The 23460-nt window shown below is 36.8% G+C and overlaps 1 protein-coding gene across 1 annotated transcript in view; it reads right to left on the bottom strand.

Annotated features, from left to right (window-relative positions):
• DIAPH3 (diaphanous related formin 3) overlaps positions 1-23460 on the bottom strand; it is a gene marked incomplete at both ends in the record, with an annotated part of 259224 nt that overhangs the window by 107180 nt on the left and 128584 nt on the right. The window contains 2 exons of the mRNA XM_082303926.1: positions 5066-5195; positions 9447-9686. Coding sequence (XP_082160052.1) covers positions 5066-5195; positions 9447-9686 — 370 coding nt within the window. The remainder of the gene's footprint in view (positions 1-5065; positions 5196-9446; positions 9687-23460) is intronic.

Consider the following 23460-nt stretch of genomic DNA (forward strand, 5'->3'; position numbering starts at 1 on the left):
CCTGTCAAAGTTATATTTAAAAAAATTGAATTTTATTTTTCTAATGCAATACTTAATTTACATATTGTGATTTTATCATTTACAAAATACCTTAAAATACATGTTAGCTTCACAACTAAGAGACCTTGTCACTGCTCTTGAAGTCTTGCAAGCTATGTTAGCAGCTTACTGTATGACAATTACTGGACAATATTTAATGAAATGAAAGGAGCAAGAATGTTTCTTCTAAAAGGGATAAAAAGAGAATGAGTTGATAAACATTGTAGTGTTCTAATGTTCGCCATTTTGAATCAGAAATAACTTGAGAGAAGTTTTAAGAATGAGCAAGGACAAAATAAAAAAAGATACAAGGTATGCTACAAATAGGCTGGCTGATACAAGGACAGTCACGTCAAGGAAGTATTCTAAAAAGCATCTTTTAAGTAATATGTTTTAAGAAACTTGTAGAGGATTCAAGTCACTTGATGGTGATCAAACCAAAACCAATAAATGCATTTATAGTTCCATTTTTATACAGTGTGTTCAACTTAAAGTTTTGTCTTATTATTGTGCAAATGGCATTTACGCATCTTTCTCCTACATTCATTTTGATTTATAATTTAAAGGGCACTTGCAAATAATACCTTTATGTCACACATAAAATTTGAAATTATTGTATTTGCAGGAAGGAATACGCAGCCAAGAAATAAAAACAGACCAATAAAAAAAAATTCCTTGCAACAAAGGTATAGGAGGAAAGAATATTCTTATAAAACTTAATTGATTTATTCTTGGGAATTACTTTTAAAAATTACTTCAGAGCACAAGGTTCAGTGAAATCATGAAGGGAATGTCATTCCACAACCTCTACAAAGCCCTAACCTTTGCTAGGACAAAAGGTAGAGAAAAGGATTTAGAAACAAATACTAGAACAAAATACAACCAATGGAGTTCATAGAGAAATTGAACATTATATTAGTATTATACAAAACCAGAAAAGAATGATATATCTCCTCATCCAACAACTCTGACCGAAGCAGTATATATGTAAACAGAACCTTCCTATTGGATGACAGGAAAAACTCAGGCTGGCTGACTTCCTTCTGCACTATCAGTAGCCTGTAGCCCTCAGATGTAACTTTTGGATCCAGTGGTTTTCCACATTTACTGGAAGTCTGAACTGCCTCCAGTAAATACAACCTAGGACAGATTATTCTTGTTAAGCACTAAGTACAGTTTCTTGGAATGGAGGAGACGCTCTAAGCCCTCAACATCCAAATTCTATTCTAACACAACCAGTATTTCTTCTGGAATAAGCATATTTGACTGGATGATCATCAAAATAAAAGATTTTTGATGCCTTCTGCTGTACCACTCTCCCTAGCAGCCATAATGATGCCTTGTAATATCTGCTGTGTTTCCCAGCTCACTGTAGAAGCCTCAATACAAATCATTCTTGGTCAACTTGTTAGTCTTCATCAGCATATCAATAAGTTACATCAGACCAGGTGAGTCCTTATGTTGGATATGGCTGACCACAACCACAGATTCACAGATTTTTCTGAACTGACCTTTTGGTAAGCACAAGCAAAAAAAGAAACCTCATTAAAAATTCACTGTGTAAAAGTTGGTGCATATTAAATCGACTTTCTTCATAAACATATACTTCTGCAAAAGTACTAAAAGGTTTAGAAAAGAAAACAAAAAACCATGAGCTGCAGTCTTTGGGATCTGATTTTCCAAAATTCTAGTACAGGAGTCTTTCAAAACAAAACGGAATTCTGCAGGTAGGGAAAAAACTGTAAACAAACACACTGATATGCTAATCTGTTAAAGACATCCTAAGCCTTTGTCTTTTTCATACAGTAAAACCGAAATGCAAAATACATAGAATCATAGAATCGTTAAGGTTGGAAAAGACCCTTAAGATCATCGAGTCCAACTGTTAACCTAGCACTGCCAAGTCCACCACTAAACCATGTCCTCAAGCACCACGTCTACCCATCTTCTAAATACCTCCAGGGATGGAGACTCAACTACTTCCCTGGGCAGCCTGTTCCAATGCCTGACTACCCTTTCACTGAAGAAGTTTTTCCTAATATCCAACCTAAACTTCCCCTGGTGCAGCTTGAGGCCGTTTCCTCTCGTCCTATCGCTTGTTACTTGGGAGAAGAGACCAACCCCCACCTCGCTACAACCTCCTTTCAGGTAGTTGTAGAGAGCAATAAGGTCTCCCCTCAGCCTCCTCTTCTCCACACTAAACAACCCCAGTTCCCTCACCCGCTCCTCATAACACTTGTGCTCTAGACCCTTCACCAACTTCGTTGCCCTTCTTTGGACACACTCCAGCACCTCGATGTCCTTCTTGTAGTGAGGGGCCCAAAACTGAACACAGTATTCAAGGTGTGGCCTCACCAGTGCAGAGTACAGCGGGACAATCACCTCCCTGGTCCTGCTGGCCACACTATTCCTGATACAAGCCAGGATGCCATTGGCCTTCTTGGCCACCTGAGCACACTGCTGGCTCATGTTCAGGCGGCTGTCAACCAACACCCCCAGGTCCTTTTCCGCCAGGCAGCTCTCCAGCCACTCCTCCCCAAGCCTGTAGCATTGCATGGGGTTGTGGTGACCCAAGTGCAGGACCCGGCACTTAGCCTTGTTGAACCTCGTACAGTTGGCCTCAGCCCATCAATCCAGCCTGTCCAGATCCCTCTGTATGAGGCCTTCCTACCCCCGAGCAGATCAACACTCCCACCCAACTTGGTGTCATCTGCAAACTTACTGAGGGTGCCCTCAATCCCCTCATCCAGATCATCGATAAAGATACTGAACAGGACCGGCCCCAACACTGAGCCCTGGGGAACACCACTCGTGATTGGCCACCAACTGGATTTGACTCCATTCACCACCACTCTCTGGGCTCGGCCGTCCAGACAGTTTTTAACCCAGCGCAGAGTACACTTATCCAAGCCATGAGCAGCCAGCTTCTCCAGGAGAATGCTGTGGGAGACAGTGTCAAAGGCCTTACTAAAGTCCAAGTAGACAACATCCACAGCCTTCCCCTCATCCACCAAGTGGGTCACCTTGTCATAGAAGGAGAGCAGGTTAGTGAAGCAGGACCTCCCTTTCATAAACCCATGCTGGCTGAGCCTGATCCCCTGGTTGTCCCACACGTGCCATGTAATGGCACTCAAGGTGATCTGCTCCATGACCTTCCCCAGCACCGAGGTCAGGCTGACAGGCCTGTAGTTCCCCAGATCCTCCTCCTGACCCTTCTTGTAGAGGGGCATCACATTTGCTAACTTCCAGTCATCTGGGACCTCCCTGGTTGACCAGGACTGCTGATAAACGATGGAGAGTGGCTTGGCCAGCTCCTCTCCCAGCTCCCTCAGTATCCTCGGGTGGATCCTGTCTGGCCCCATGGACTTGTGAGCATTCAGGTGGAGAAGCAGGTCGGTGACTGCCACCTCTTCGACAACTGGGGCTTCATTCTGCATCCTATCTCCACCTCCCAGCTCAGGGGCCTGAAAACCCCGAGGATGACCAGTCTGACTATTAAAGACTGAGGCAGAGAAGGCATTAAGTACCTCAGCCTTTTCCTCATCCTTTGTGGCAATATTTCCCTCCACATCTAACAAAGGAGAGAGATTCTCCCTGGCCCTCCTTTTGTCTCATAATACACTGCAGTAAATTCAGTATATAAACTTGAAAACATGGTCATTGATTTTCACCCTACAACGTACTGAGTAAGATCAAAGATTCATCTAGTCAATAGCAGATATCTAAAAAAGAACAGAAAACCTGGACTAACTGATAATTTTACTGGCTATTGTTTGAAAAGTCAGTGTTTTATACCTCAGAAGCCTCACAGAAGACAATCGGCAGCTTCATATAAGATGACTGTCTACACTGAAATAATGGCTTCTAATAAGGAACATTTTAGTCTTTCCAGCTGATATACAAAATTCTACCACAACAGAGCCACTAACATGCTAGTAATGGAAAAAAAAATAATATATCAGTGATCAGTTAACACTGGCTTCTATGAAAATAATGCATAAAATACTGAATTTATACACAGCAGAAACTCCTTCTATTACCAGTACAAACAGTTAGATGAAGGGCTTGAAGCATTTGACAGCTATTTAAAAATACTTGAACTTCTAAGTGGTTATAATGCACCAACTAAAATTGGAAACTTTAAGAACCATGATAACAGAAAGCAAACTCCATGTGAATGACCACTATCTAAAGTTCTCTTATCAGGAGCAGGCTTTGCAAAGCTGTAGTTTGTGGCAGGGAGACTGAGTGAGGTGTAAGAGTGACACTGTACAAAGCAATACAGATAAACACTGATATTCTCCAAACTGACATAAACTAAAAAATGATTAACTGAGACAGTCCATCCAATCTTCTTTTCCTGCAAGAGCATGACAGTGCTGAGGTGGCATCAATTTCTAACTCCATGCTTAGTCAGTTTAAATTACTTAAGCCGTGATAAAATATGGAGAAGGCACTCTTTATTAAGAAATTATCTGCAAAAAATCCGCTGCTGCTTATATTGAGATTTACCATATTCTATGCTGCATGATGAAGCAGTAAAAAGAGGAATTTATTTTTCCAGATTTCCAATGCTACTGTTGCATGAAAAACATACATGCAGGGAAGACAAAACTGTTCTGATTCATGTTTAGAAAAAAAAATAATTAAGTGATGGCAAGACAGCCCTTCTGCACTTCTGAATTAGAAGACACTGAGTGATTCTACTACCTTTGCCGTATAAAAGATTGAAAGTTGGAAATAGTTTAAGATCTGTTAATAGGAAAGAATTTTTAAAATAGATCTATTTTGGACAATGATTCTAGAAGATATATTAGAAGAAACGTAATGGGAAATTCTGCAGTAAATATTAGAGGACCAAACAATAGATATCTTCAAGACTACTTGCAGCAGCTCAAATTACTGATCTATGATATAGACTATTAATGTCCATTTTTAAAATAATGTTAGTAAAAAATAAACAACATCTCACTTAAAAGACATTGCAATGCAATCAGACTCAAAACTTTTAGTTAGTTATACAAACCTTTACTAGCTTTATCTAAATGCTGAAAATCCTCAACAAAATTCAGGACATCCTGATAGCTTTCTTCACACACTTCTACAAGAAAATGGAGCAATGTTGTTTTTTGATCTGCCGACTTTGTGTCCTTCAGCTAGAGAGAAAAAAAGGAATGTTAAAACACTGAGAATAAGATTACTTCTGACTATTTTGAGAATTAATATATATTACTAATTGTGAAGCCAAGAAAGGTAAGAAAAAAAGCTGTTGAACTGGTACAGCTCTTTTAAAGAAAACCCTAAGTAACGGGCTGTTTCATTTCCCCCCTTGCTAAAAATCCCTAGAAAGATTACATTAAATATTTTTTTAATTCTGTGCAATATTTGAGTTCTATGTTCACAAACAGCACACATTTGTCTTTTAAAAACGTAATTATTTAAGCAATATAGGAATACTTGCAAAACTGAGTAGAGTCATGAAAGTATTAAAAAAAAAAATAAATAGAGCTAAATCAGCAAAATCTAACAATACATGATGTACATATTCACTCCATGACGTGATTTGCTTATGTGTGAATCTAACTCTAGCCTAACACTATTTATACAGGGGAAGCTACAACCTTAACCTGCACAAGTTTTGTTATCAATTCTCAGTAGGGCAAACAAGAGTTCGAAGGCTTCATTGTTGAAAAACTTCAACTTCAAAATTCTTAAGCACAAACTTTTCTTTCTGAACCCTTTATACATATAAAATTATTTTAAGCCCGATCATTTTAAAACTCGTGTCTACTTGTGCAAAAACAATAAAAATTGACAATTGGCAAACATTCATTTATACATTTCTGTTGTAGTCTCCCATTTGAGTTACTCTTTTAAATCATTGGAGAGATTTTTAGAAATAGAAAATGACAAATAATGTCATTTTAAAATGACATCTCAAATGAAAGTGTTTATTCACTACTTAAAAACTATTTCTGCATAAAACGATATAACAGAAAAAGTATACACATACATAGGCACATACAAAGTATGCACACACACTAAAGGGCTGCTGCAATTGCACACAGACTTGTACATCTTAATATCAGGGGGAAAAGCCTTTAGCGCAGTATTACAACTAGCACTAAACAAGTAGAAAACTCATGTTAGTGTGTTTCAACTTCAAGACTGTTCTTTAGTTTGGTTACCATGAAAAATACAAGTCATCAGCAATGCTCAATGACATAAGAGTAACTACAGCAACAAGGTAGAAAGGAAAAATTACCTTCCTTTCCAAAGACGGTTCAAAACCAGACACAGAGCTATATGGGGATTACTTCTGAATAAGGAACTGAGAGCAAGATCAATCCCAATCTAAACATACATACACATTTATTATTTTTTTTAATATATATTACCACAGTTTTCTCATGCTTGCAAACTGCTTATAAAGAGATTTTTTCACTCTTCTTGTGCTTCCCAATATCCTCTAAGATCACTTAAAGGGAATTTTATTGATCTAATTTAAAAAACAAATTAGAGTATATTGTTTGCTTTTCCCATACTGTATGTAAATTAAAATGGAGCATTTTAGATGGTGGTTATCACTGAGGTCGATATTTTATACTTCACTGTAAAAAGCCAGTGATTATTTTCAAAGATCAAAATTATATTATCTTAGTAAATATGATGAGATATACTGGTCCATAAAGTATATGTTCTTCTTCAGAGGAGTGGATTAATAATAATGTGAGACATAATTTCCAAAATAAACAGAAAATGGAACACACATATATCAAAACCAAAAAATATATTCTAGCATCATTACTGTATGCGGTGTTATAAAATAAGTTACTTCTACTGTACTGGGAATCTCAGTGAGAAATGTCTCAATAATTGAAACATCACACAAAACTTCTACAATGTGACACTAGTTAAAATACATGTAGTTAACAAAAGTTAGTTTTAAAAATAAACCAGTGTTATAAACATGCATAGAATTTTAATATATCAGTATTTAATAGATGATTGAGTATTAGCATACCAATGTCATATCTCTCTTCTGAGAATATGCACGCATGTTCTCTGATGCAGAAGAACTATTACAGTTCAATTCTACATGATGCAGGGAGAAGGCAAGATATGGAATTGTCTTCTGCAAAGTGGATAGTTCATATAGTTCCCTGTGCATACTTGGGCACCAATGAAGAAGAGCAAATAAATTGTATATTCTTCAAATATTACAGAAACCAACATCTTTGAAGGACAGAAGCCGCTGCAAATTTCTTAAGTTCTCGGAACCCCTGCTGAACACTGCTGTGCAGACGACCAAGCAGTCTGCAATTTGCAGCTTTCTAGTTTTGGGCCTTGAAGGAATATTGGTTTGGATGTTGCTTTTCCTGGTTTAATACTAATATTTTTAATAGTTGAACTAGTTTATTATTCTCAGAACAGAGGAGATTAAGCATTAACCAAGACACTACACATAGTTAAGAAAATCCCCAAAATTACACATACATAGTTTTACCTCTGTGTTTCCAGACAAAGTGATCTGTCTGTGTAAGACACAATTTCATAACCAGTGAAGGCTTGGCACTCACGGTCTTCCTAAATGAGGCCACAATTGGATGAGGTGAATTAGGAATTGGTGACTAGTACCCTGATACACATTGGACTGGATAGTCCCGAGTTACCTCCAAAACCCAGCTGTTCAATACTGAGGCAAGCAAGAAAAATTGTAATAGAAATCAGATCTCAATTCTCCATCAAATCTGCTGATATACTGGAATGTCACCACGTATCATGAAGGAAGAAAACTGTGGCTGATGTGCTCAATACCTGGGTCTTTTTCAGTATTTGTCTGGGATGATATAAAAATATAACATTCTCAGATGATACTGGTAGTATTAATTCACTACAAAGGTAGGACAGTAAATGCAAACTCCAGTGATTATCTCTCTGAAAATCTGTCATACTTCAAAAGAACTAGTAGTTGACTGTAGGTTGTACTTGTCCTGGGATATCGAGTTGCAGAGATCTGAAATCCTAGATTATCAAATGCATTTAATGCCAGAGCACTGTAGAGTTAGCCAGGACTTAAAGTGCATTTTCTGAAATTCTGCCTAGCCATTCACTCCTTACTTTCATTATCTGCACACATCAGTTCACTTTCCTATGTGTAGTACTTCATGGCAGTCTTCAAAATTTTCATCTTCTAGATCTTCAATTATTTCTCCAAGATAATTTTTGAATTTTGATCCTGCTCTGCAAAGTCTCTGTAACGATGACCTTCATATTGTTTTCACAAGTATATTTCTTTTATTGCTGCCTCGTGCATTAAAAATACAGACCTAGGACAGATTCTTCTAAAATCATACCTAAGAAGTACATGCACCCAACTGGAGAGAGAACCTTTAGCATCTTCCTTCTGAATATGTTTCTCAACAAATTGTACATTTAACTCAATAATTTCATCTACGCTGTATTTATCTAGGTGGCTGATGCATGCTTAAATGTTTAGTTTACACTAGGGAAGGTATATAATTTATTCTCTATGAATATTTAAGTTACAGGTATCGCATTCAACACTCGAGAACCATAGTGGAAGAATTCTTCTGAAACATGGCAGAGTAAGGGTAATTATTTTAAAGAATGTAAGAGTTAACATATTCTATTTTCTCCATTGTGTAAAAAGATAAAGGAGCTGAGAGAAGACAAAGAGTACATACAAACTTCCAACTAATTCCTTTCTCATCAGGACTATTATATACATGTGCACTCTGTGCAGATTTTGCAGTGACCTCCCAGAGGGCACAGGAAAAAAATTAAAACACTAAATAAGGGGAAGGCAATTAGCATCAGAATTGATTATAAATTAACACTCAGGAAAGTATAGATATCTTCTTGTATATACCTTATATAAAAGTTGAAAGAGTGAAAATGTAAGGAAAATTAGAAGAAACAGAGAACTGATGAAACTGAGCAACAACAAGAGAATCAGATAAGGAAAAATTTATGTAAAAGAGAAAACATAACTGTATTAAAACAGATTAAAATGTGACAGTCTTAGAAGTGCTCAGTCATGTAAGACTACAACACTACTATGGTCATAGTGATATGGTCCTTCCACAACCTTATTTAATTTGGGATTTTTTTGTTGGTTTATTTTGTTTTCTTTTCTTTTTTTAATTATTCCCTCAATATGGAATCTTATAAAAGTTTAACTGCAAGCCAGTCTCAAGATGACCGTACACAGATTAGCTGTATTGTTCAAACCACCAACTAGTGCTAAGAATTATCAAAAAAAACCCAAAAAACAACCAAAGAATTAACTGCAGGAAAAACATCAAACCAAGGTATTTACGTAGCGTAGTAAAAACAAATGAAAAAGTGAATGTAATACTCAACATGGACATTTCAAAACTCACTTTACATAGGGAGCTGAGACTATATCCAAAGGTTTGTGCATTCCGAGAACCTGCATTCATGTAGTTTCCCATTAACAATACTAGTTCCAGCAGCTTGCTAAAGCTTTTACTCTTCTTTATCTCTTCACAGGCAGCACTGACAGCCATGATGTCAGGTTTGATGTTGTTCACCTGCTCCTCAAACTGAAGCTTAAAAAGAATAGCACTGAGCCGTGGCCGTAGTCTCTTCACGTTGCTCATCTGATTGAAAAGAAAATAGGAGATTTCCTTTAAAATTCATGCTACACTTTGGCACTGTACAAATGCATACAATCTGTAATGATTTATTGGTGTGACAGGCTTGAAGAAGCAATATATCTGCTATAACTGATAGCAAATGAACGAATGAATGAGAGACACTCAGGTAAGCAACTGAAATCCCATCTTGTGGTTAATACAAACTGCTCCCATCCTTTCCCAATAACTAGTATGTGTAAGCAATAAAAGATAAAGTGTCATCATATATCACATCTGTCAACTCATATACCAAATCCCATAAAACTAATCCAAGTTTATGACCCAGTAGTTGCAAAGTAATAAAAGTAGTTCACAAATTTTGTGTAACTCAGGATGTACCAAAACAAGGCAAATCTCATTTTCTGGTGCAAATATTTAAAAGCTGATTTCAATAAGAGCTTACTATAAACTTGCAGGAAAACAACAGTTTTGAAAAATCTCAGCTGTGAAACACTTAATATAGTATACGTTAACATATACCAGTATTCATACTCTACTATATTACTGGACCGTATACAGTTAATTAGGTAAAGCAGAATGCTCCCAGGAAAAGAGTAGCTTCTGTAGATCATATGCAAAAGACTATGGTTTACTGGTCAGGGATTTTCAATAGAACTTTCAATCTTCCCATATAACTTAGGTCACTGAATTCCCACCACAGAGATACTTTGCACGCGTTATTTACTATACCCAAACAACAAGACTCCAAATTTTACTGCTTCTTTAAATCAAGGAACATCGAATGCATTCAATAAATTTAATTCCTCCATCTCCCAAGTTTCCAATGTACTACTCATCCTTCCAACTCTATCACAGAAACCTTCAAACATTTTTCAGGTTCGGTATCACATACAGTCCCAGAAGCTTTCTGTCTTCCATTCTGGCTCCTTTTCTCCTACCAGCCATTATATGTTCCTTGCTTTTTCCTTCTTCCACAGCAGAAATCATGTTCTTTTCCTCCCTGCTCTGTAATTCTGCATGCACATGAGAAACATGAGTCCCGAATTTTTTCATGAGCTTCTTCCCTCATTTTTCCCTATCCCTATTTTCTCATCAATTTGATGAATTCTGTAAGACCTTCTTCCCCATACTTGCATTTTCCCTTCTCAAAGCAAGGTTCAAGACAATAATGCCTTAACAATTCCTGAAATCTTAAACCAGGTTTTGGGTTTTTTGTTTTTTGTTTTTTTTTTTTTTTTTAATAAAAAACATATGTTATTGTTTCCAGCTATTAGTACTTCTCAATGCAAGAAAAGAAGCAATAATATTGGCACTTCTACAAAATAATAGGTTTCATGTAGTGGCCTTAAAAGTTTGCCTTTAAATTGGAAATATCCTCCTCCAAACCACAGTGATAACTAAGGTTTTACAGAATATTTCTCAAACCATATCTAGTCTATTAATGTAAAAATCGCTCTGACAGTTTGATGTTCACAAGTCGTTTAGTGTTGATTATCACAATAGACTCAGTGAAAAGGATAATGGTGACACTTTTCATCCATTTCAGTGTAAAGGCAAACAAGTTATCTTAAACTGATACTAAAGGCTGTCTAATCCAAAGGGTTTGCTATAGAAGCAGAAGACAATGGAATTTACAGTCTATTTTATTGGTTTTACTGTGACAGTAGCAGAAAAGAAAATCAGGTAAGTTAACATTTTATGCTACTAAGCCACTTCTGCAATGCCTGCCTGGCAGTGCAACCACCTGATGATGTCCCATTGAAGTAAACATACCATTTGCATTTTAGTTCAGATAAGAAATCTTGAAGTAAAATGAGCAATCCTCTCCACTAACACCCTTTGGTTTGCATCACAGAGCAGAGCACACAGACAGGATGTCTTTCAGATGAAACTAGGTTGAAAAATCAACTCCACTACTGAGCTTTAGTCCACAGACTGCCTCCAGACTGGTCCTAAAGTAAAATACTGAAATGTATGCAGTTTGAATGTTAGCTCAGTACCAGCTGTAGGCAGATATTCTGTACTCATCATACACTAAATAGCATCCAATAGTGTGGTAAAATTCTTAGTTAAGAATGGGCGAGCAAGGATACTGGGACTTGAATTTAAATAGAGCACTTCACAGTGAAATAGAAATGGAAATACCTAAAACCCACCTAAAATTAACGTAGTGCTCTTACTACTTTACACCTAATTTAGGAATAAATACCTAAAAAAAACCTTAAGGTACTGGACAGAGGCAAGTATCACAAAGTCATTCTCCAAGCTCCATCAGGAAGAATCAGTATTAACTCCTTTTCCTCAAACAAGTCACTTACCAGATTTATATGTGTACTACTACTGTTCAGCATATTGAGAAGAATATTCTTAATTTTAAATTTTGTTCTCCATTCAGGGAAAATTTGAGACTAGACTAGAAAAACACAAAACTCCACTGAAATTATCTAGATTTTTAATATTTATCTCTACTCAGGGTGCAATAGAGACGATCATTAATATCAAACCATGGGAACTAACAAAATAAAGTGTAAGTTGCATTGATTTTAAATGGTACCAAACTCAAGATACTACAGAACCAGCAGATGATTAATCATTTATTGACTCTTGGCTTCTCAGACAGGCAGATTCTTGAAACTGAAATAATCAGGTACTTTAGATCACAAAGATGTGTTGCACAAACATGAGCAAGCACATATGCATGAAAGATGTTTTCATCAGAACCAGTCAAACTACAACAAATTAAAAAGTTCAGTATGTAAGTCCTAAGGATGAATGCAGAAATATGCAATCTAAAAAATCAAAAACAGAAGCACGTACCAGATACACAACAGAAATGCCATTGGGCTTTTTTTAATTATTATTTTTTAAACACTCTGAAATCCATACTTTATATACAACATGTTGGTACTATTTGTTTACCTGTTTGCTAAGTCAATAACTGAGAAGGGAGGAGATTGAGAGCTCCCTTAGCAATATATGCCTTTCTTTGTGACATGTAGTCTACAAACATATTAAAACTGTAGAATCCATATACCTTATCATAACAGATGCTACGATTTTAAGTGTCACGATGTCTTGTTGAGAGGCTTATATTCGTGCCCTATACTTTTTTATATTCAGCATATAAGTACATAAGTCTACTTATGTCCTTATAGTGGAATCCTGAAAATAGACAATCTGAATAGCTAAAAAGGGAACTTGAAGTACAAAGCTAAAGAGTGAGTGGACTACATGTCAGAGAACTCACTGTATGGGTAATGAATTGTTCTGTTTTTCAAGTAATAGTCCTCAAGAATGCTCTCACTATGTGCAAGTCCAAATGGGAACAGACAACTGAGTTGAACTATCCAGTAGTAGCTCTCACAGCCTGTTATCCAACAGCAAAGAGAGGTTTTTCTCTCAAATACAGCATAAATCAGAAAATACCTGCAAGAGTGTGTCACCTGGTAAACGTATACTTTCACGGTCTGCTTTGTTGATGTCAAGTAAAGGAACATATCTTAAAAGTTACACTGACATTACATCTTGAATGTGATTCATTCTTGCCACAAGCTCATAGAGAAAAAACACTGCAAGGATTCCAGTTTCACCATATAGCTTCCTTAAAGGATCAACACTGCTGAGGCTGTCAGACCACCCAAAAGTGTTCCCATGCAAAAAGTAAAATATCAGTTACAGCCAAGCCAACTAAAAGAGTAAACTGGAAGGGTATCCCCCATGGAAAATGTATGGTTTTCATCACTGCAGCATCAGTGAGCTCTACAGAGTGCATAAGTAAAAAGTGTGAATTCCTAACACTTATCTTTAGACTCAGGCACTTGAAAAGCAGAAAAAAAAAATTCCGGTAAGGAAGAACTGATACCTTAATAGACCTTTTATCACATGTTTAAAGAAGAAAAAAGAACACCCTGCTCAATTTGAAATGGGCAGTCAACTTGCCCAAATCTTAGTGAAGACCACCAGCGTTCTGGAAAGACCAAACATTATTTCAGTATATGGGAAGTCAATCCACGATAATGGAACAGTATTTTTGTTCAGATGTTTTTTATGGCTATGTGGAAACAGCCACACTCTTTTTCCCAAATGAATGATAATAAAGTCAAGAACCACCAACTCAAAATTAAAATTACTTAGGAGAAATCAGAAAGTCTTTATACTTACAATATGGATATGTGTACATGCAAACAATTGAACTGATGACTTTTCAGCCTTACTAGCACTGATAGAGGGCACATCCTGCTACTCTATTTTTCCAGCTTGAACTATAAACAGCTTGAATTTGCACCATGGACTCAATTTCTTGCAAATCAAAGATTTTCCTAAAGGTTATTCAGGACAGAAGAGAAGGGAGTGTACTGTAAGTGACACAGGGACAACACCTACCAATTACCTCCTAGCTGCACACAGGTAGCCTTCTCTTGTCTTGTGGATGACAGTGCACTGATAGACAGTGCAGAAAATCCCTGGTACTGTTTTTGATGGCATTATGTTCAACAAAGATGGGCCAGCAAGGCCAGTCTGCAGATCTCAGAAATGGGTGCATTCCTTTTGAATACTCCAGAAGTCACCTGTCTTATGAGAAAGCCCAAAATTGCCAATGGGGGCTACAACACAGCTGTCAAAACAAGCTGAGTTTACAGTCCGCATGCTGAAATTCACAGATTGCTATGTTCTACTATGACAAGAAAGAGGTGATTCTTTTGTCTTATCCAAAAAATGCAATTAGATTTACTGACATCTTGATCAAAATGGAATGCAGAGACAGCCTTTGTTTCTCCAAGTTGAATTTAGACAATAGTGTTTTCCTAAAAAGGAATCATCCAAGAGTGGGAGGGTCTGAATTTCCCAAATTCTTCTATTTTTAGCGGACCTAACAGATGTCAGAAAAGCTATTTTCATTAAAAGGTACACATGGAGCAGTTGCCACTAGACTGAAAAGCTTTCCTCATGGGAAACCAAGTCTAGAGTTTAATATAGGTAAAAATCCTCTGTAAAACCTCTAATTCAGCTAGATAGCAAAAATAAACAAACTTATACCAGAAGTCAAGGGCAGAAGTCATTGAGGAATTTAAAATACAATAATAAAATATCAAACCAAATGGAGAAGAGTTTCTAAAAGTAAAACAGATCTAGCTGTATTTCAGATGGAAAAATCTGATCAGCTTAGCTCCAAAATAAATGCCTCATCTTCTGTCTGGCTACTACCAGAAATCCACCTCCTAATGAAAAGCAAGTCTACCCTACTATTTTGAGTCTCCCAACATACAGGCCATGAAGGTACAGGCAGATGATCAAGGTCTGGATGGGAATGTCTGAAAACCAAGACAGCAGGCTTAGTACTTTCCATTAGGTTGAATCACCATTATAAGTCCAGCATAAAAGTGGAATTTGATGCTATGTAATTATTTGAGCAGTATACAGTGGTAATAGACCACAATAGCACCTGATTATGATGTCTTTGATGTGACAGACATGATCCGTTTCAAAAAAACTCAGATCTCTAGCACACTCATGTTTAGTATAGTCTTTTCTACTGACCCAACAAGGTGTCCAAGCTAATTACCTAAGCAGGAACGTATGTGTCTATGATGATGACAGTACTGGTAAGGAAAAGGCATTCCACTGTAGATCTTCTGTAGTCCTATCAATGGAGAATTCAACAATGACTGTGGAATTTTTACCCATATGGTTATTTAGTGTATTTGGAACCACAGATAATCTGTGGCAAAAACAGTCTGACCTGAAGTGTCACCTAAGTGAATACTGTGGAAGACAGCTTGCATATCTTGGATAAAGTTCCCCAGTTCTACAAAATGATGACAGGGAAAGTAAATCCTAAAGCACTTGGGCTCCATAGGAGCTCCACTGAGCTCTAAAGTTTGAAGCTGGAACAGGTGGAATATCTGCATAGTCATTTCAAGCTCCAGGGATCTAAGAGGTACTGACTAGCCTCAAGATTCTTTCAGCACAGCTGCCCTACATTAGCCAGTCATTGAGATGCCTCGCTCAATTTAGGTGGCTAAATTCCAAGAAACCCTTGAAGTTGTTAAGAGTCAAAATGGCAGGATCCTGTTCTGATTGTAGTCCTTACTCAAAACAGAAGTGTTTTTCTTAAGATGTTCAAATCACAACATGAACATTACAGGATTGTTTACATTTCTAGTGAAGCAAAAGCGTCAAATCAGATTCAGGACAGGCTCTTGAGATATTTAGAGGAATGTGCAAAGTGAATGGCTGAAGGCAAAAGATGAGGACCCTTCTGACATACAGCTTCATTGATCTGAAGTTGTAGAGATATCTGCCAAGAAGAAAATTGAAAGAGATGATAGCCTATGTGTGTGCTAGAAGAAACAACAACCAACCACTTTCAGCCACCTGAATTAACATCAGACAACAATTACACAAATATTTTAACCTATTCTTTAGATTAACTACCCAAAATAGTTTTACAGGAACAAGAGTGAGACCTGCTGGTACTAAAGACCTGCTGGTACTGAATCTTTTAAAGGAACATTCCTCTATGATTCAGCATCACAATCTTTCAGTGATACAGAGGAAGTAACATAATTCAATCCAATCCAATGGCAATTGCAAACACTCAGATCAGTGCAGATCATGATGGTCACTTTCAGAAGATATTTCTGGAGCCTGGTTCTCCACCCTATCCAGGTTCAAGGTTTGAAAGACACCAACATTACAGGAGTTAAGGATGTTCTCCCTCTAAACAACATAAGTAACCTGACTGCAATTTGTCATAAAGATTTTTTAACTGTCACAGATGGCATATAGTAGAAAGCTAATCTTCAGAAGCACGCCTGGGAAGGCTGGAATTACTGATGGAGAACACTGACAAGGCAGGGCAGCAGATACACATGACTTCTAGAAGACAACGGAAGAAGGTAACGTTTACAGACAGAAATTAACACAATGAAAATATCTCACAGCGCAGATGCACCTCACCACTTCAGGATTTTAAACAAACTGAAATGTCCCTAGGTATGGCTGTGCCTAAGCATCAAGTATTAGAAGGGCAGAGTACACCTCTGCAGATATAGTGATAGTATGATATTTTCCAGATAACAGTGAAAAAACATTAATACATTCTGAGTTATCCTCAATGAGGACATACAGGTGAAACCAGCAGCTGAATAAAGAATTGATCATTTTAAGTGTCTGCTGAATTATTTAAGACGAACTAGCCTTCATCAGGCCTCACTCTAATCTTCAATTTACTCTAGTGAAATCTTTTCCTTTCGTACAAACTCATTAAAAACACATCCATCAACGAACAAGCTGTGAAGCCACGTGAGGATTGCTTGCCAAATTCTATTTGGGTTAGCTATCAGTGTATTTCACAAGGTCTGGGCATTAATTATTTCTGAAACAATATTTCATAATTCCCTCAATTTTATCTTTGAGTAAATAAAAGTGATCAAGGAAAAATCTGTTTCTTTTTTTCCCACTCCCAGACAATATGGGAACATATTTCCAAATATATTGAGTTTTAAGAAAAGAAACAAAGCAGGAGCTATCACACATGACTCTTGAGACACTATTCTCAGGTGTGAGACTGCTAGTACAGTTGCCTACACCTGAGGTCAATTGTCCGCTAATAGCATCCTGACAAGTATTAGCAACTTTTTAAATCAAAAATGTTTATGAAGGACATCAAAATTATGAATTTTTTTAAATGGAATCGCATTTATGGATTTAAAGCCATATTAGTAAATCAAATATGTCCAGGTCTATTTTACACCACTAAAAATTACAGGCACTGGAGTCTACATGCTTGCTACTGGATTCAGCTCCCTCCATGCAGCATAACAAAATCAGAACCACTTTTGGGAACGGTTCCTGGTGCAACGGGCTGTTAGCATAGGTTGGCATGGATAGGCCTGAAGCCTTAGCATTGTTGTGTGGGCAAGAGTGGGGAGAGGCAGACGTGCGCTGCTGGGGAGTTGGTGGGGAGCTATAGTTACAGAACATTCTTAGCTGGAGCAGCAAGAAAGACTAACCTATCAGAACAACATGCAACTCTCTAAAGAATCAATTATATTTTGAGAATTCTGGCACTTATCTGTACAAACTGTATCCCAAAACAACTTGGGGAGAGTGGGGCAAAGATCTGGAGCCACCTGATATGGGACCAAAAATTGCAATGCACCTTTGTGCCTCCAAAAGCACCCTGAGATGTCAGGACTGAGAGGTGCAGGGATGCTTGCTAGACACTTAAGTTCTCAACAGCTGGAACATGCTTGTACCCAGCTTCCCTATGATGTGCTCGTCCATCCTCCCCATGATGAAAAAGGGAAGGTGTGGTATAACTTGCCTTAATAAATCTATCTGCCTCTGTCTTATTCTTGAATCCTCAACTATCTGACTGGATGCTCAGCTCATGAGATCTCTTGCTATCTCCCAAACTGTGCCCAGAAATTGTTTGGGAAAGTGCACTTCTGCACAGGCCAAAAGCATATCCATGTCTATTCTAACAAATTAGCACTATGGACAATTACGGTTCAATGTCCAAAAGCATTCTCCAGTGCTTTTTAGTTGATTAATATAGACACAGCCTTAAGATGTCATCTAGTGATTTATCATCCCCACAACTGCTAAAAATAGTGGGATACAAGATGGTTCAGGAAGTTGCTTTCAAAATACTGAATAATATTCAAAAACAATATAAAAATTGATGAGAACTGAATCTGGATGGTTTTGGTCACTATTATTCCCTGAATTATTTTAGTATAAAAAAAGGAAAGGCTACCAAGGACATGAAGGACTGCATATGCAAAACAACACTTATAGATCAAAAAGAATAAAGGATATCAGGACCTCATAAAAAATGTAAAAGCTATGCAGGTTCTCTGAATCATCACTTGCAACAAGCTATTTTAATCAACATTTATTTTGCTTCCTCTCAAATACAAATATATTGAAGAGTAAGAAAAAAAAAACCAAATCCATCCAACATTTGCCTCAAGTATTTTCAGCATAAAACAGCAATGCAGATGAATTCAGTAAATCTTTGCCATTCCAGAATCTCTTTTTCTGAATTTAAAATTATAACCTGTGTGCACAAAACCTGAGGTTAGCGTAATTCAAAAATTGGGATATCATTCTATGTTAACAACTCGTTAACGTTAATCCCCTAATAAAATCCAGCTTACCAGTTTCAGCCAAATTTTCAAGCGGCTTGCTTGGTAAAGGCAAAGATCAGATAATCATGCTGTGACTGAGGCCTTAACTGAGATTTGTCATATGATATCCTAAGTGCAAAGTGTTTATTTTCCACAGAAAGGTGTTCTTAAAAATATGTATTTAAGTAGTGATATCATACTAATTGCAATGTTTGGACATTTTGGTCAGTGTATACACAGAATAAGCAGGGAAATATCCTTCACTCCATTCTGCTTTCCTATGGTAGAATCACCTGTCACCCAAAAAGGTTATTAGCTATGCCTGCTCAAAAAGATGTCCGATTACAGTCTCCATAGTCTCCCTAGTCAGTCAATTCTATTGTTTTGTTATTCCCACTATTAAAAAAAAATGCTCATTATCTAACCTGTATCTTTTTTTGTCACAAAAGTACACCTACTACGTACTGCCATACTAACCATCAGTGTTCATGATAAATTATTTCCTTCCTTTTTTCCAGTCTTCCTACACATATTTTGAGAGAAGACTCTGCCTTGGTCTTAAGTTAAAGAACTTACAAACAACATTTCTTCATATCCTATGTTTCTATAACTATCTTCATTAGCCATCACTGAAGTCTCTGTTTTGGTCCACCCACTGATGTACTAAACACCTCCAAACTGGATGTAATATTCTACTTGAGGCTTCAGCAGTGGTGAACAGAGGAAAATTCACAAGTTTTACAGGCTATATTTGTACATCTACATTTCAGTTTCATGTATGTTTATTGGCTGCAAAATGAGGACATGACTGATTCACGTCTGACTTAGGATCCATTAAAATTCACATCCTTCATCAAAACTGCATCTGTTAACTATAGACTTTAACTCTACAATCACTGCCATTTAAATCTTGATTCATTGATGTTCCTAAAATATTTTTCACTGTCATTAAGCAACCTACAATTCTCAAAAACTCTTTAGTAAAAAGAAGTATCCAGCAAAAATGAAATTATTCAAAGGTCAGTCACAACAGAGCAACGTAACAAGAGCATGGTTACTGTAGTCTGGATAATGATGCTTCCAACACAAAGAAAGCATACTGTATCCACCACCACCCCCCCCCAAAAAAGTATTGTTTGAAATGTAAATTATGTCAACATATCTGAAATACTCAGATGTATATTTATCATTCCCACATTGTTTTAAATACCATATTTACTCCACAAACAAAAAATGAGAGTTCTATGTCAACAAGTTCTTTTTCAAGTGCCTGTTTTCTAGCTGAACAGATTTATAGAAGTGAGTAAAAAAAAGAGTTCAATGTCTTCTTTTTCTCAGTGGCACTTACTGTCTGCAGGATAGACATTCACAAAAGACCTTTTTACTCCAGCTACATCATTAGGTCAATGTGATTTCTTCCTGCTGTATAGTTCTTTAACAGAAATATTAAGATTAGTACAAATAGAAATGTGTGTGTGTAAGCAGCAGAAGACACAGCAGCACAAGGGTCAACAGAATGAGCTGTATTTGTTCTCAGGACACCATTCCCATCAGGTTGCAGCATATCACATTATTTTTTTTCTTATTAGCCCACCAGCAAACTGTAAGTATGTATTTTGAACAAAAGATTCCAAACAAGGGAAAGAAAACAGTGGGCAGCAACCTGGCCTAAGATTTAAAGGAGGCTGAAGATAGGAGATGCTGCAATAAAGACAACCTCATGGCAACTAATGACTCCCGATCATATAAAAGATCTGTCCAATAACTAGCTTGCTGTCACCAATCAAGAACCATAGACATATAATATGGTGTTGACAAAGTCCCTTGTCCTCTGTGCTGCACATCAGATGATCTGGGCCAGACTGTTTGGACACATACATTGTGCTGCTCAGAAGAATGTGGGTATGAAAGAACAAGCGAATTAATCTATAAAAGACTGAGCAGGTAAAAATCAATTTACATCAAGGTTTTGTAAGTAAAAATCACTTTTCCTTTTCCATAAGATCTCACGCAGAGAGGTTTCTTTCTATGCTCATTTTTCCAGGCAGGCCTGAAATTTAAAAACTTTAGGCTATCGTAGACTTCTCCTTTGCATTTATCCTTCAACTTAGAAGAAAGTTCAGAAAGTTTACTTCAAACAAGCAAGCAATAAGATGCCCTTATCAGTTGCTTCATGACCCTTACAATTTTAATATCTCAGAAAAAAACCTTAGTCAGATCTAATTAATACAAATGAACAATAATAGAACATAATCTTTACTACTTGAATATTTTACATTCAAAAAACATTGAACAAATGTTGACTCACACATATCTATTATAGCTTTATTAAAAACAATTAGAATGAACAATGGGTTATCTTTCAACTCTCCAGCATTCTCTCAAATAAGCACACATTATTTCTTTTCTCACACCATGTTTCTTAAAAGGCTCTAACCTTGCTTGCCTGCAATTAGTACCACTATACTATTGGATCACATTCTTAATTATCCTGTACTTGAGAAAGCGATCTCCATTACCTCTTTTTGTTCTTATTTTCAAAAAGTCCTACACAACTGTTAACCATGACTTAGAATAGCATTTAACTCGGACTTCCTATTTATTTAGAAGATAATCTGTTGTAAAAAAAGGTTCATAAGAATTCTTGTTGAAAAGCTACTCTGCAAGTCATGTTTCTTAATAAACCAGCTGATCTAGAAACCTTTATGTTTTGCTTTCTTCAACATACCTATATTTTTCTTTTATTTTGTCATCCTTAAGTTCTTTTTCTGTGAACTTTAATTGCACCTCCATGGTCCAAATCCCTTTATTTTACCTATTCTTCATACTTAAGATTACCCATGGCAGTGTTTCTCCTTTTAAGTTTCCCTCAAGAGAATATCTAAATGAACATTAATATCTCTGAAGTTATCAGCATCTTCTCTTGGCAGCCAAATGGGGGCTTTAGATGGTCTAAGCATGAGATAAGAGAAGTAGGGCTGTCCCCATGTGAGCCAGCAGTGGACCCATGCCAGAACACTGTCAGTGCCTGGAGTACCAAGAAAAAAACATACTCTAATGGAGGTGAACTGAAGAAGCATTAGATGTTAGATTAGCTCACACAGCCAAGGAAAGCCCGTGTTGCTCCTTGAAAGCCACACAATACCCTGAAAATTATACTAAGAGGGAAAAAAACAATCAAAACCCAACCAACCACACAGCTAAACCAGCTATGCATATTGGTCTCTGCCTCAGCTGTAACTGCATACATGTTGCATGGTCATCAATGTTCAAGACAGACATCGTGCTATGCCACCCAGACAAAACCATTTAAGTCAAAGGAAGATGAAACTCGAGATGACCAAATAATAGCTAGAACAGGGTACAATATAAATTATGTGCAGGTAAATATAAGAAACTCTTCAACTTCTGTCAAGAAACTGTCCAGTATTTCATGGAACTATGAAAGAAAACAGAGGGAGTGAAGCTGTCAGGGCTTCAGTAAAAGCAACACCACAGCTGATAAATACACTCAAAGCTAGTAGGCCTTGGCCTTTGGAAGAAGCGACTGAGAATTTCATACGCGGACAGGATCACTTCCTTGTACAACACAGTTTTGAAAGAGACCAACCTTTAAGAATTTCACACAATCAAGATAAGCAACTTTTACTAGCTAGAGAGCAAGGGTGAGAAGGAACCTGAAATATAAAAAAAATGTAGAAAAATTGTTTACATGAGGAAGATAGAAGGACAAAACCCAGCAATGAGCTCATCATCAACAGTAAAATACAAGGAAAAGACAAACCACCAATGCTGTAACAAGGATGAATATAAGTGAGAACATAGCTAAAATTATATTTGGATGAGTCATGGGATATATTGATACAGCAGAGTGAATGTCTAAATGACACGTGAGATGTATTCTAACGAATATTCAAGTAAAGTAAAAAATTCAGAGAGAAAGAAGTTACTGCAAGCATGAATGGAGATAACAGCACATGGACAAGTGTCTCTACTTGTCCAAAAAACTGAGGAGACAAAGATAATATTTGGCAAAGACAGACAAACTAAATGCCAAACTGTTTGCATTAAGAAGATTAAGAAGAAAACAAGAGTTAAAAATTTTAAATCTGGCTGACAACAAAATCTGGGATCATCAAAAAAAGTGAAGATGACAAGAAGTAAAAGAAAAGCAACTGCTATATGAATCAATGGACATTAAGTGTTGAATATTCTTCTCCTACAGACAATTTCCTCTTCAATCTGTGTTATACAAAGAAAAGAATTACTTTACACTTCTCTAACAGTGCAGGGAATTCTTTATACACATGCCTAATCCGCTTTTACAAACATTTTGCAAAAAATGTATACAGCATAGCTCAGCACAAAACGTGCAGTCAGGTGAATATTAGTTTTGTAGCTAATATACAGTTGCCCAGGCCTGATTTAGAAATGTCAAACAAAAAATGTGAGGTTAAAAAAAGGCTTTATTTGTAACAATGATTTCCAAAGTCCAGCTATTTGTTTCAGAAATCTCAATGGTTATTTAGTAAAAATATCTTATTAAAGTGGGATAAATCACCATCTAGTTAATGCTTTTTATTTTTCTTCTAAAAAAATTCTAAACTATTGCTTGACATCACGACATTTATTTCTAATTT

The sequence above is a fragment of the Platalea leucorodia genome (assembly GCF_965183815.1).
Source record: "Platalea leucorodia genome assembly, chromosome: 2".
NCBI lineage: Eukaryota > Metazoa > Chordata > Aves > Pelecaniformes > Threskiornithidae > Platalea > Platalea leucorodia.